The sequence below is a fragment of the Trachymyrmex septentrionalis genome, unplaced genomic scaffold (assembly GCF_001594115.1).
Source record: "Trachymyrmex septentrionalis isolate Tsep2-gDNA-1 unplaced genomic scaffold, Tsep1.0 scaffold9, whole genome shotgun sequence".
NCBI lineage: Eukaryota > Metazoa > Arthropoda > Insecta > Hymenoptera > Formicidae > Trachymyrmex > Trachymyrmex septentrionalis.
Genome location: NW_017306091.1, coordinates 3,608,729 through 3,624,013, shown reverse-complemented (window position 1 = coordinate 3,624,013; position 15,285 = coordinate 3,608,729). Strand labels below are relative to the sequence as shown.

At 38.7% G+C, this 15,285-nt stretch overlaps 1 protein-coding gene across 1 annotated transcript; it reads left to right on the top strand.

Moving 5' to 3' along the window:
* The first annotated feature begins 7,276 nt into the window (after positions 1–7,276).
* LOC108755748 (homeobox protein engrailed-1a-like) lies at positions 7,277–12,619 on the top strand. The gene is made up of 2 exons (XM_018498969.1): positions 7,277–8,472; positions 11,946–12,619. Exons 1-2 carry the CDS (start codon positions 7,833–7,835, stop codon positions 12,293–12,295), a joined length of 990 nt encoding a protein of 329 aa, XP_018354471.1. The 5' UTR covers positions 7,277–7,832; the 3' UTR covers positions 12,296–12,619.
* Positions 12,620–15,285: the final 2,666 nt, after the last annotated feature.

Sequence of the window (15,285 nt, the reverse complement as noted above, 5' to 3'; positions counted from 1 at the left end):
TTAAGCTTCTGCAGAAACGTTACATAAAACATACAAATTAAACATTTTATAATATTAAAAATTACACTTCTCTAATCAACTCAGCATTGTGAGAAAGTGAAAATTCTACTTTGATAAAAACAATAAAAGGGTACAGCAATGTGATAGAAACATTAATAAGACACAATGTTGTAAATTTCACTAAATTATTGCGGATTCCTTTTAGTGTTTCGAGATCCTAAACAATCATTTAGGACACTTATCGAAAGATTCACCACTGGAAAACCTCCATCGTTTTCAGACCGATGCCGATATAGTATCATTACGCGTTTTATAAGCTCGGCAATCTCCGAGCGGCCGAATATGGCGCTGGGTTGGATCTTCTCTCTGATTCCGGTGGTCGTGAACCATGTCCGAGAGCAGAAGGTAACGACCATCGTTTGACCACGTAAGCTGGCTACGGGTTAAGTAGAGGAGACGATCGCTCGCGTCTCTCTTTCGCGGCAAAAACCGTCGAGTGCGGGGCGATCATCCTGTTTCGCGTGTATGCGCGAGTGCGCGCGTGTGTGCGAGTCAGAATGTACGGCTTACATCTATTTTCCGCGACGTTCGTCGTGTATACGACAAACGAAAGTTTACGGCGCACGAGAATTGGCTTGTAGCATTCGTCGTAAGCCTTTCCCATAGAGATACACAGATAGAGTATTAAATGGAACGGGTATTAATTATTCAACGTATCCATCATCCACCTCGTTGCAGAAATTGGCGACTACTGTTGGCTCGAGACAAGTTATTATTCGGCCGAAATTTATTCCGTACGTCGAAAGAAGGATGGCGTCATTTAAATTACGTCTACTACAACGTTCTTAAGTATAAAGAAACTATAGGTGCGTACCATTTTGCGCTTACAGTGCTCACAAACATCATTGGTCCTAGTTTAACATTTGATAGACAACAAGGCTAATGCTTATAGCGCGTAAGTTTGAAAACGGAATGTACTCCAATGCAATCCAAGGATGATAGAGCACAAACTGGTGGCTGCGGGGCACGCTTTCACGGAGCAGTTGGCGGGACAGTTTCCGCGGAGGACTGAACGCGAGTGTGGCCCGGCAAGATGAACTCGCCTCGTTTATCACCTCCCCGCCGATAAATCAGTACGCGAGGAATGCTTTGCGGTTCCCCATCGTGTTAGAACGGTTCATAAGCAGCAGGGCATCCCTGGGGTGCGGTTATCTTCGCATGTACCGGGTGTACATTATCTCAACCGGCCCTCTCGCCCTGCCATATCAAATAGTGCTTCCCCGTCCCGCGGAAAACACCGTTGTGGAAACATTATCGAGGGTGGAACGAGCGAGAGTGGGTGTGGTCCCGGTGTGTTTATAAACTAGATTAAGGGGAACTCCACGTTCTCCGTTCCGCTGTACCATTTATTCGGCGTTCACGCTCGTCTGTCACCCCGGCCGTCGGACGCTCGCTCGTTCGTCGATCATTTCGATTGATCGCATATTTAGCACGAATGTATACCGTTTGCGCGCGCGCGAGTATATGTGTGTGTGTGTGGACCTTATTATTACCCTACTACTAAGGACTATGCTCGTCTGGCATGGTGATTTGCTGCGAGAATGTACGAGAGAAGGGTGGGCAATCGATGCGTGCTAGAAAGATATTTACGTTAGAATCATTGTCTTAATTTGATTCTTGTTTGTCCAGTAAAATTTGCGTTTTCATTGAACAATATAGATAAATCAAAGTTAGTTTTCGACGGTTTTTGTAATAAGTGCGAAGTATTTGCAACAAGTGTACAATTTTTCAGTTATTTTAGCATTGAATTAGATGTTAAAGAATTTAGAGTAATTTGAAATAGGTGTAATAGAATTTCACAAGCTTCTCTTATACGTATATGCACTTTCCAATGTGCAATCTACACAAGGCACACGATTAAAGTAGAATTATCGATATCAAGTACCGATTTTTAACAGCAAAACCATTTTTAACTTGTTTAATTGTTGAAGCTTCACAACAGAAAATACACGTGTATGTGTCAGCCCAAGTTTGCCACGATTGTACTAAAAGTTCAACTTCACGAACCACAGACAAAGGATGATAAAACAGCTTTGCGCAATATTCTTTCTCGCGCGCGCATGATTACGCGTAGGATTCTGCGTTGCTCCAGAAAATATCGTTCAGCTCCGAAAAAAGCACCGTGGACGAAGTCGCGACGGAAAGAGAAGAGGGGAGTTGCAGAGGCTAGAGTCCCTTGGTTGCGGCTGCACGCGAAGTTGCATGCGAGGCTCTTCTGAGGGGCGGGTACTTGAGTCTGATCCCGCCCATCGCTTCCCCTCTAACAGACGAGTGGTAGGATAACCGTCGCGCGGATTGGCCGCGGACCGGTTCACGAAGTCGTACCCGCATTAATTATTCTAAATAAGTCGTCGCCCCTGCGGCGGCTGATTATAGAGTTTGCAGTGCCATAAATAGAACCCGTTTACAAATCGCGCTCGGGGAATAATGATCGCCGCGCGCTAGGTCCGCGCGTCTCGTTGCTCGCTTTTTGGGAAGGGGGACGACTCGCGAGACGAAAAACCCAATCAATCCCTGACGTCCCAGAGCGGCGATTGGTCTCGCCGTAGGCGTTTTCTCTCGACAGGCTTCGCGGACTCGTTCGCGGCATCGCGCGCGTTCTAACGAGGGGGATTAAGGTTTGCATTTTGGTGATTTGCCTCTGCTTCAATGTATATAACAAGCAATGGGCAGGCAGTTCGAATAGGAGCATTTTTAATAATCTACGTCTGAACCGCGTTGATGACGCGGCCAATAATCCTGTGAGTTATAATTTGCGATTGAATGACATATGGGTTATAACAATGATTGAAGATTTCTTTGTAGTCACGCTACATTTGTGCCGATTTTCAAAGTGTGTTTGATATGAACGTACCGATTAGTAAAGAGTATTAGTATATGTAAATCATTTTTAAATTTTTTCGTAAATTTTAATGAAAAAATTTTAAGATTTATAAATAGCTATTAAGAATAAAGTAGAATTATAAGAGCGTATAATGTATCGTTAAATATAATAGTATATATCTTTATCAATGAAAAATAACGCATGAAACGTCATAAAAGGTCATTATGATTATACGATTATGTCTTGTTGCATTTTTTCCTGGTAATATAATTTTTCATTAAACATCTTTCTTCGTCAATTAATGATGACATACTTACTTTAAAAAATAAAAGAGAAATTTTTCCGTGGGGTTTGGTAAATCAGTACGTACAATTGATTCTCACATTAGTCCGATAATCTCATATGGAAATATTTGAAACTTAACTTGGCTTGGCTAGACGCTATTGATAGATGGACACGTTGTAGGTATTTATGGTTGCTATCTCTATTATTGTCTCTACACGAGGCGATCTTGCGCCACTAATGATCGCCCTGCGGCTCACGTGGCAGCTGGTGTCTCTGTAGGTGTGGCCATTAATAAAACCGTCGGCTGTAACGACGATCTTACGTTCTCTTTTGCAGATTTTGCGACAAGAGAAAACAAAGGAAATCGTCTTTTGTCGGGTCAAAAAAAAAACCGAGCCGACAGAAGCCAGTCATCGACAAGGATACGAAGGGCGCGCGTTCACGCGGCAAAAAGGTATCTGCCATCCAAATCGGTCGCGCGTCCGTCACAGGGAATTGTATATTTTCTTTCTTGGAATTTTGGGTCTTTACGCGAAAGGACGAGAGAACGTAAAACGGGCGGACGCACAATTCTCCGACATTATAGTCTATATTGTGGCGACTGAGGACGCCAGTTCTTGAGACGGGTATAAAAGGTACACCTCGGGGGAGCCACGTCAGTTGTTGCAGCGGCGCGGACGATAATCACAGAGAATTGCGGTACCTTCTCTCTTATCCTGTTCATTGCTTAAAAAGAAATTTATAATTTTCTCTCAGCTTTAAGCGTACCTTAATGTAATGAGCCTGATATGATGGAAGTAATCGTACATTCGGGATTGACAGGAACGCAAAAGTGAAGCAAAGAAAATTAAGTAATAAATATGTAAGAAAATAATAAACATGTAAGTAATAAATATGCAAAAATATGTAAAAAAAAAATATATATGTGCATATCTTTTAATTTTGCACTCTATTGATGTCAGTCATTTATTAATAGATATTTTATTATTTTCATGTTTGTATAATCAAAAAATGTAAATGCACTTGTTTTTTTTTATTAAATAAATAACTTACTTTAAGTCAATGTGATATGATATATTGCTATGTTACGTTGATTGGCGAGTGGTTTATTTAAAAACTGTAAGATTAGCAGCAGGAGTAATTAAATAAGACGAGCGGTATGTTAATGGAAAAAGATATAAATAATAACGTCTTTCACAATGGTACATTGTGATATTATTCGAAGGCCATTGATATATAGGCAATAATTGGCGTAAAAAATCGCCCTATAATTTATGACATTCTACATAAGGCGAAATCCAAGCGGATGATGATCGATTTTGCTGATAAAAATGTTGATTTGTTAAGCGAGTACACTAATGACTTCCATTTAAAATCTTACTTCAGTACACATCACATACTTTCTTACACATTCTATCAATTTGACATACTTGGTACAAAACAGTTAGTTAAAGTTGATTACTTTGCAAATATTTTGAATTTCTTAAATGATGCATAAATTATCTCATGGATAGCATCGGATGATAATCTTTTCATAGAAAAAGTTGTAAAAATATGCACCTGATATTTCATGAAAAAGAAGCATTTTTCAATTCTTAACTGTGCCAAAGTAGGTATTATTATTATTTTCTCTCTCTCTCTCTCTCTCTCTCTCTCTCTCTCTCTCTATACATATATACAACAAAAATATTTTCTTTCTCTCCATTGAAATGTCATTTTATGTCTAATTAATTAATAAAATAAGCAGTTTTATATTTATTCTACATAATCTTGATTTTATAAATATTTCTAAACTTATCTTTTACTGCTTTTTTACTTTAGCTATAACGTATATGCGGAGTTTCATTAAATTTGCAAATTGTGCACGTCTCCTGGATGTTTCTACAGGTTTCTCATTTTTGCGTCGTTGCATCGACTGAGCGTGTTCTTCTAGGCGTGAACGGCGGGTCGACTGTCTCCGCCAATTACCGCGCGAAACACCTGACTTATTGCGTGCGACCTTTACATCGCAAGGCGAATTTCGTTACGGGCTTTAATTGCAGCCGTTTTAACGACGAGTCCTTATACATATATATTGCGTGTTTCTAATGCGTAGTCTCGCTGCTTTCATGACAGGACTGAATAACACTTCGAAGGAAGAACATCCGATACGCGATTAGACGTTAAAGAGCTAATGACCGTAATTTTGTTCCGTTGATTAACAGACGAGAGTATCGTTATTCCACGTGATGATCGCACTATGAGCAAAAAACAGCACGACGAACAAAAAGTCTTGAACGTCGATTTAATCTGGTTTCTGATAATCGTGCAATTGCGTATAATATAGAGAATAAAATTATGATCTCGGAAAATACGTCAGATGATAGATAATGCCACTTGTTTTACATTTGTCGTGTTAACAGTTTCCGCCTTTCCACAAATACCATGGAGGTACTTCGGGATCTCACGCATTCTGATAAAGTATTCTGAAGGTGCTCTTTGAATTTTTAAATATTCAAATGCGATGCGTGCTAAGATTTACGAAGCAGAACTGATTGCGGAAGGTACATTACACGGTAGCTGCACGTAAGTAAAGCCACGTAAAGTACCAAACAAAAGGCTCGAAATTACCCCGTCTCTCTCTTGTCAGTTGTTTCTCTCTCTGAAGCGTTAGTACGATTAAGCGATCTAGGAATAAGTTACGCTGATTGTGAGATATATAGAGAAAAAAAAAAACTATGCGTATGCATAGATGTAGGGTAAAAGAGAAAGATAAAGAACAATGGAAAAGGAACAGAGAGGGGAACAGCATCTGTCATAGGGTGAGTAATACATTTGTTCGTTAACTGTCGCAAAGCCGTCGGGACTAGAAAAAAGGAGAATAATAGAGGATCATGGTACCGATGGTGCAAATTTTTGTATGAAGCGATTCCGAAGCGCGACGATAAAAATCCATGTCTGGGATGAAAAGGGAAGAGTCGGGAGAAAAAGAAGGAGAGCGTTCTTCGGCTTGAAGAAACGAATTAGTCGACTTCAACCGGGTTGACCGGGTCGGCAACACTGCCGCGGTGGGGACGAACAAAAGTATGGAGTAGTGGGTAGAACACAGTGGGAGGGGTGGCAAAGTAGGCGTGGTATGCCAGAGGAGGGGCAAGGACGTGGGCGAGACCTGTTAGTTGGACTGGTGGGGAAAACTCAAATGGGGCGGAGAGAAGTGGGTATTCTCGTTATTGTTCGCAGTGGCGCGGATATTCGTATATTCCTCCAAGTGTGTACAATGTTAAATGGACTGTAAATCTTTGTAAACAAAATTTCGTACAGAGTATATTTTGCAGCAGCTATTTATCTGTTTTTGTAGCAATTTCTTAAATAGAAGTTGATATATATAAATCCAGAAATAATTTTGTTTAAAATGTTTATATCAAATGAGATTTATACAGCTTCGTTAATGTAGCTTCGTTTTAATGTAATAGCATATGACAAAGTTTTTATATGATAAAATTGATATGTTCTAGTATCATATGTTATATTAAAAACTATGTGTTTTTCTTTTTGTTTTTTTTTTCACACAGCTATTTTTGTGATGTCATGTGTCAAAATTAAATTGTATATCATCTAAGTTGTAAGTAACGCGGTTCAGCCTCTCCATAATTAATCTGCACATTTAAATGAAACCTATAATACATAAATATAGTAATATAATAGTAAATGGAATCTTTGACTCATATCAATGTGTGTGTGTGGAACGAGAACTAAATTCCACTAGTCTATTAATTGACTGGTTATGGCAAAAGTGTGAAATTAAAGAGAGATGAATCTCGTTGCGGAACTGGGAGCCTGGAGGAAGGTGTTTGTAACATTGATCCGCAGGAAATTCGTGAGCGTGGTCCCCTACTACCCGTACCATTGGCGGTGGGGATGACGACAAGCGGAAGGGAGTACGGTACACCTTACCGTCAGTGGGCGGAGCTTTTGACCGAAGAGTTAATAGAGATACAATCGAGGGTGTCTAGTGCACTGCACTCCGGACTGTGGCGTAGGAGGAGTGAAGGGACAGGGGTGAGGAGGGACAGGCGGTAAGTAGGGACCCCAAGTCCCCTAGTTTAGACATCACTGAGCGACGGATGGACAGCCAGTCAGACCCGTCACAGCACTCGCTGGAGTACTCGGAAACCTCGGGAAAAGCCGATAGCAGAAGTCCTCGACTTGGACCGGCTCCAAAGACGAGCCGATAATTAACACGAGCCGAGTACCAGACCATATTGGACGCATGAATATTTCTAAGAGCTTCTACATCGTCCTTTTTGCAATACGTTTACGACATGTTCGAAACTATTATAATGGATTCGACAATTTTTAAGGATCGATTGAAGATTGAACTGTGAATTACAAGAACGTGTAATCACGAAGGAATTCGTGCTAGCTTTTGAGGGATCCAGCGCATGGAATACTTGGCACGATATTGGTGATACGTGAATAGTGTATATACGAGAGACTTTCGTTAAAATTAATTTAGAGATTTGCAATCGTGACAATGGCAGATTTTTAATCAATGCGGCTCATTGACAACAGTGGACAGTGAAAACGTGTGCTTTCTTCTTAATATAGCCGCAACAGCATAGTGTTATTGTAACTTTTTGTTTTATTTTATAGGACAAAAATATTTTGATATTTATTTAAAAAAATGAGCGTGGCACTTGTGTCTATGGAATCGACGTATGGTTTGCGATTGGGACAACGACTCACCAGTCACCATCACCACCACCATCATCGTCACCATGTGTCGTCGCCAGAGAGCCATGTAGTACCGCAACAGCCGGATCATCCGCCGGATCGCCAGCAGGAAACCGAGGCACCATTGCGCTTTAGCGTTGTTAACATTCTCAGGCCAGATTTCGGTCGCAAGGCCATTCTGAATGAGAAACAACCTGCTTCTACTATATCATTACAATTACCACAAAGCAGCCCAATTCCACTTCCGCGCGATCTCAGCCTATCGTCCCGATTGTCACCGCAGTCGATTCACAAAGAAAAGGAAGGATCTTTTCCATCCCGCCATGGTTTTACGTCACCCTTGCTCAGGCAAAACGGACTGAGTCGGAGCGGCAGTTTAGAAAGTCTCGCATCCAGCAGGAGCTCAGTCACCAGTAGCACGGTTACCAGTCCAGCCTCCTTGTGTTCTACGTCATCCACAAACGGCAGTGAGTCTCTAAACGGCGACAATACATCCGGTGGAAGTAATACATCGACAAATCAACAAAGCAACGGCCAGTTGTGGCCTGCTTGGGTATACTGCACCAGATACTCGGACAGACCAAGCTCTGGTAGGCTAAATTCGATAGACATCTTTCTGTTAACGTAAAAAATCAATATATACACAGAAGAAATAATTTTCAGATATTCAAAATATCTAAAAATTTAGATAAATGTATGTAGATCTGAAAATAATTTTGTTAGACAACTGTTCAACGACGAGGTTGAACAAAAACACAAACATCTTGAATTAAAACAAAACATAATTATTTCACACATAATGATTTAATAAAATTATTTTGAGATCTACATTTAACTAAATTTGTATATACTTCAGAAAATGCTTTTCGTATAATTGTGGAGTAAATAATCGATACAATAAAAAATGGTATCTTATTTACAAATAAAAGAAAAATAGAAAGATCGTGTTTAACTTTATTTATAACATATTACCTCATCGCAGGTATTAACTTCGAGTTTGATTACTAAACTAGTACGTCTCTAACGATGCACATTAAAAAACAAACAAAGTTAGAAATTCATCAGATTTTCCGTGCGCGTGGTACGTGACTTTGCGTTTAGCTTTGCACATGCAAGAAGAACTTGCGTGGTCGCAACGTCGGAAATGTCTATCAAGATGTTTTGTTCACTTATGCGCTCCATAATGCGCTCCAGTTACAAAATCCGACCGTTAATTAAAATCCCTACAGAAGGATTTGAAAAATTATGCGGCATGAAGATAAGTAAAAATCTTTTCCCAAGCAAAACACGTAGCTTTCGTCCGGGTTTATCGCTGGCCATGTACCTGGAAGTCACGGATCAAGGAAAAAGTCACTCCGCGTATTTCTGCGGGATTAACGGTAGTTTTTGCGTGTAATTGTTGCTCTTTTACATCTACATATACACATCGCGATCCTTTTGCGTGAATTATACTTCCTCGGTTTAGCGACTCTATTCATTTTAACGAAAAAAAGAACAAAAGGGAAAGTATAAAATAATAAAATCCGAAGTTTTTACGAATGCGGCGCGAATGGAGAACGTGATGCCTAATGGTACGAGTACAGGAGAGATAAGGAGGGCGCGATGTAACCGAGATCATGATCGTAACCGGAGCGATCGCGTATCGATGAACTTATTTAAATGATTAATCGCTCGCGCGAACTCCACGCCAACGGCGGACTCCAACTCGTGCGGACGCGAGTCGTGATTATCCGCGACGCCTCGTCGACAAATTGCAGTGATCTCTGCCTTGAGAGAGTATCTAATTACGCGTTCGTGTTAGATAACAGTTTGCTCCACAAATAAATTATGCGATGGCCAACATACGGGCCTAATGTCTATCCCGCCGTTCGATATTACCGCAATAAGTTATTACGCTCTGTGCAGGAGATCACGGAACTTTATACGAAAGGATCGGTACATCTAATTGCAAGTATAGCTAGGTGAAGCTAACGTACGGCCCGACGCCACCTGCGCTCGTTCGCAGAACTTAATTGTGTAGAAACCTACATTCTACAAACCCTACCCTCTGTAATCACTGCCCCACATACGACGCTGCCATTTTTCTGCTTTTCTTTGTCGCTTCCTTTTTTTACGACTCTTCGTTTCTCTCTCTCTCTCTCTCTCTTTCTCTCTCACAGCTAAATACTCACCGGCCTTTCTTATACTTGGGGTGGTCCGTGAGTTTCGATCCGATAATCTCGTTACTAATTGTCGAGGATCGCCCACTTATCTTCCTCGAGCCTCTTCATCGTCGAGCGTTAACCCTTGAGTGCGGTTTCATGTAACATTTTGTATCATTTAATGATAGTAGAAAAAAAGAAAGAAACAAATATAAATCTTGCATGAATCAATATAGATATATCACTTTAGCAAATTCATTTAACTTTTAGAAAAGAGATATTATAGTAGATACAAGCTTAATATAATTGCAAATTACACAATTAAGAAATTCAACGTCATTGTACTCACTTTTTTTGTGAGCAATCGGCATATTCATAAGAACATATTTTATTCCTTAGATCGTCTTTACCTCGGTATCAGACTTTCTAATCAAGACACTGTTCGTATATATTGCTGAGACAAAGCAAACTGATTAAAATTTGCATTATTATTTGCAATTCGAGCTCCTCGACAGCTCGTTGATTTCATGATCGTGAAGGTTTGCAAATATTTCGAAAAACCGAGAGCATAAAATCTTTTGTTCCTGTTTGAGTCGCTATCAGTTAATTATCACGCTCTGACGTCGCAGCATTCCAAGCATTAATAAGTTGTTCGCTTGATGTGTCACGCAGTATTTTCGCGAATTCTCGATGAAATCGTATTCACATTCGAAGTGAAGATATATATATATATATATATTTGTACTTGCAATAATTTATTTTTACAGATTGTAAATCTGTAAAATATTTCGCTTCATTAATAACTCGAGGAGTCCGTTTAGACCCTTTTCGCATCTCCCGCTGTGTGTTTCCGTCGCGCCGCAAACAGTAGGAGTCCGCGGTTAAATAAGAAATTTCTTGGAAAAATACGTAAGACAAGAGATTGAACACCAATAGATTAGAAATTGTCATACATATAGTTCAATAATGGGTCGCCATTTATTATTTCTGATTAAAACTGAAGGGCTGCGGCAAAAAGAGCGTGGTTGCGTTTTCTTGCAGTGAGTTAATGTCTGGTATTTTTAACGATGATAATGTTAGCAAACATTTACTATCGGTATGTGAAACGATCAGATATCTTTTTTAAATTACTACGTATTGAAACATATGACTTTTTCAGAAGTAATGATATAATGCGGATAATTACATGTATTTTACACACTATCGATAATAATTATGTCTTATGTCGTAGAGATATATTTTAAATTACAAACAGCTGAAACGATGGATTTACCCGATAATAATAACATCGTATCGGCGATAACTGCAACGTGTGCTGAAGCACGCGGATGTGTTCCAACTCTACATAGTTGCGTTATCTATCTGAAATAAAAATCAGAAACGTGTAACGCTCAGGATACTCTCGGCGACGAACGTTACCTCCGATGAGAAGCTGCGCAGAGTGATTGGAATACTCATTATCGCGATTAAAAGTTGCAAAATTCCGATCATTAACGCGGGAAAGGACATGACTCGATCCTTGACTTTTTAATAATGTAATCGTATTTTATGTTATGTCGTACGAGAAATATAAACGGTAGACATTAGCGGTCGGGTTACAAAAATTACATTTCACGTGCGAATGCAGGTGTCATTTTCAAATACGCCGCGATACGGTCGGACGAACTATTTCCGCCTTCGCTAAATTCCAAAGCGGTTGCTCAGATACAGTTATCCCTCAAGTGTTCCTTCTTACAAGGCGAACAAGCGCGCGCGCGCCCGCTCTCTCGTTGTCGCGAAAACGCTGAATCACGATGGTGTGTGGACAAATTGATGAGAACGCCCACTTTCCCCGTGATAATGCCGCCTGTCTCACCGTCTCGAACCTCAGTCACAAAAGTACGCGCTTGAAGATTAATGCGAGCTTTCTTTTGTCATTTTAGGACCGCGCACGAGACGAGTGAAACGTACGCAGAGCACCAAGAGCAACCCGCCGGAAGAGAAGAGGCCCAGAACGGCCTTCAGCGCCGAACAACTGGCCAGGCTGAAGCGGGAATTCGCGGAGAATCGATATTTGACAGAGAGAAGGAGGCAGCAGCTCTCGCGGGACCTGAGCTTGAATGAGGCGCAGATCAAGATCTGGTTTCAGAATAAGCGGGCGAAGATCAAGAAGGCGAGCGGACAGAAAAATCCGTTGGCCCTCCAGCTAATGGCGCAAGGCCTTTACAATCATTCCACCGTGCCGGTGGATGAGGAGGATAGCGACGAGATTGTGACCGGAAGGAATCATTGAGACTCGCATAAATTCAAATAGCAGTAACGAAACGAAGAGTTAGAGACTGGAATGACATGCGGCCGCGTTTAAAAGCCGTCGTCAGTGTTGAACGCAGTCGACGAGGAAAAAGTCAATAAAGTATTATTTATGAAGAAATGCCGAATATATAACAATCATTATGATTGAATGAAGACTGAGGACAGGACGGGAGGAAAAACGAAACCAGTAATGAAGAATGAAATTCTGCTTTTATAGTGCAATTGAACGGGGTATAACTGATAGCTAAGTAAGATCGATATGCTTAATGATAAATAGGATATGTTTTTTTTTTATAAAACAAAAACCAGCGAAAAAATTTTTATAAAATATCTTAAAAAATTATTTGCCCGGCTTTAACATTTTCGTATTTCAACCAAATAAGTATTTAGTGAGTTGAAATAATTTTGAATAAACGAAATTATATTTACTTTATAAAAGTATACTTAAAGTGTTTAAAAGAAAATTAACAATTTTCCAATATTTTTTTAAATAATTCGATAAATATTGTATTCTCATAGAGAATTTTGCGATAGTTTTTATCTATTATCTATTGTCAATTTCTAACAAAAAAAAAAATGCATTTGTGTACGACGTACGTATACTTTAACATTTTTAAACACGAGTCAAGAGATTGCTTTGGTATGAAGAAAACTATCCTAGCGTATGAATTGATCTGAAAATTAAATCTAGTGTGTGCTTGTTACTAATTTTGATCTTATATTTGTTCCCTAGTAGTAATTAAACATTTATTGGCGATACATTTGTTAAGCATTGGGGATATACCGAGCCAATACTGCTACTAGGGTTAGTTATATACATATATAGATAGGATTCTCAGTTAGTTCGCGAAAAAAATTTCCTGTCAATTTAAGTGTAAGTTATTTATTTGTATATAGTGTGTAAATAATATAATGATAATTTGTGCTCTTGTTTATATGTAAGATAAATATATATATATATATATATTAGAGATTAGATGGCGATTATTATATCACTGCATGAAACGATCTCACATTGTATATTCCTCATTCTTATACATATATACAAGTCTAGATACATATGTTATACAGCTTAGATAGAGAAAGTACGTATAACGTATATATCCCAGTGTTTTTCGCAATATAAGTGATTATAATATTCCATGTAATCCGCTTATACTTCGTCGCCAATTAAATCGAAGTAAAAAATCTTTTACTCTCAACATCCGCATTCTCTTCCATCTTTTCCTTATTTCTCAAACCTTATTGGTATTAATAATAAATATCAAAAAAACGAGTACTATAATTAATACTGAAATTAATAGAAAATATCTTACAATAATTGTATTAATAAATCAGTAAAGTCTAATCTAAGCTTTCAGACTGCATTGCTTAATGCTTAATTAATATATGCTAAAGTATAACAACAATGTTAATAGTCATCTTTTGTCCATTGCATTTTGGCTTTATATGAAAGAAACAAATATAAATACGTTCTTTGAAAAAAAAACTATCAGATAATTTCGAAAATTGATGGCAAAAATAACAGAAATATGAATTGACGTTATTTCGTGAAATTGCTCACATATCCACGTATACTTAATGATATGATTATTAATTAAATACAATTATCAATCAAAAATGAATACATTCAGCAGAAAAGCAGCTTTGCAACTTTCGTTGTAAAATCCTTTAATACGATATTGGTCTTAGCTCCTCATTAGATCTAAATGTATAAACCAATTATATTAAAAAATTTTATAACAGTTGCAAAGTTATTTTTTTCTGCTGAACGCAGCCAATGTTTCAAGTAGTAATAAATGAAAGATTAAAAAGAACAGCTGATAAAAATAAAAAATAGCCGCATAACTTTTAACGCAATAAATGATAAAAATGATAATAATGACCAATTAGAATGAAGTACAGTTATTTTAAAGAAATTTATTCTCCTATCATTGCACTTACGCGAAAGTAACAGAAATAAAATCAATAACGATATAATGGTCCAATTGCCAATTAAACGTTCAGTAATTACATCGCCGAGAGGCGTTTAGAAATGTCGCTATGCTGCTGCAGTATAAGCGCTCAACTAAAATTATCCTCGTGTTAATTAGCATTATTATCATACCTACGTTCTTTATGTTCTTCACGTTTGCGTGCGCACGAAGTCACGTTTTTGGAAAAACGTTCTTGTTTAATCAGGAAAAAACTCTCAAAGTTTCCGTTTTCGGTGACGCCTCGCGACGTATTAATTGATCCCGAACTAACGAGCCGTCTGGTATCTCGAGCACGGCCGGTGAGATACTCAAGTGGAAGTCCGATCAATGAGACATGTGATCCCCATTACTGCTGTTATATAGTTTTGTTTCATTTCCAGCGCGTTGAATTTATTAGCGTGTTATTCATATTTGGATTGCAAATCCAGGTATTATGCTTTTTAATGATATATGTAAAATACAATCAGTAGATGTAATTTATGAAACGATGCTATTTAATACCCTTTTTACGTATACATTTAATAAATCAATACTGTTATTATATTTTACAAATTTTTGTTTGCAATTTATTGAACCAGAGTCTGACAACTGTACAATTAATTGTTAATGCGCTATTCTACATCATATATTTTTTCTCAGAGCTTTATATTTGTTATAAAATATGTTTTTTTCCCTTTAATTAAAATCAGTTTGATTTTTCCGAAAGAACGGCGAATCGGCAAACGTCGACTTTGAAGTATTTCTAACGGAATTCGACCGAGGATGACAGTAGGTACGTCAATATTCGAACGTGTTCACACGTGGACTTGTGGCGATCGACGCGAGATAAGCGATGTAGGTGCGCACCTGTTAGACGATATTGCGTGCACACGTATGCGTTTACGTGCTCACAGAGATCGGATTTACGAGGGCGTTATTTTTTTCTGGTATCGTGTATAGCAAAGCTACCGGCAGTTGCGAAAGGATTATGATCGTCAGAAATAGATAGAAGATA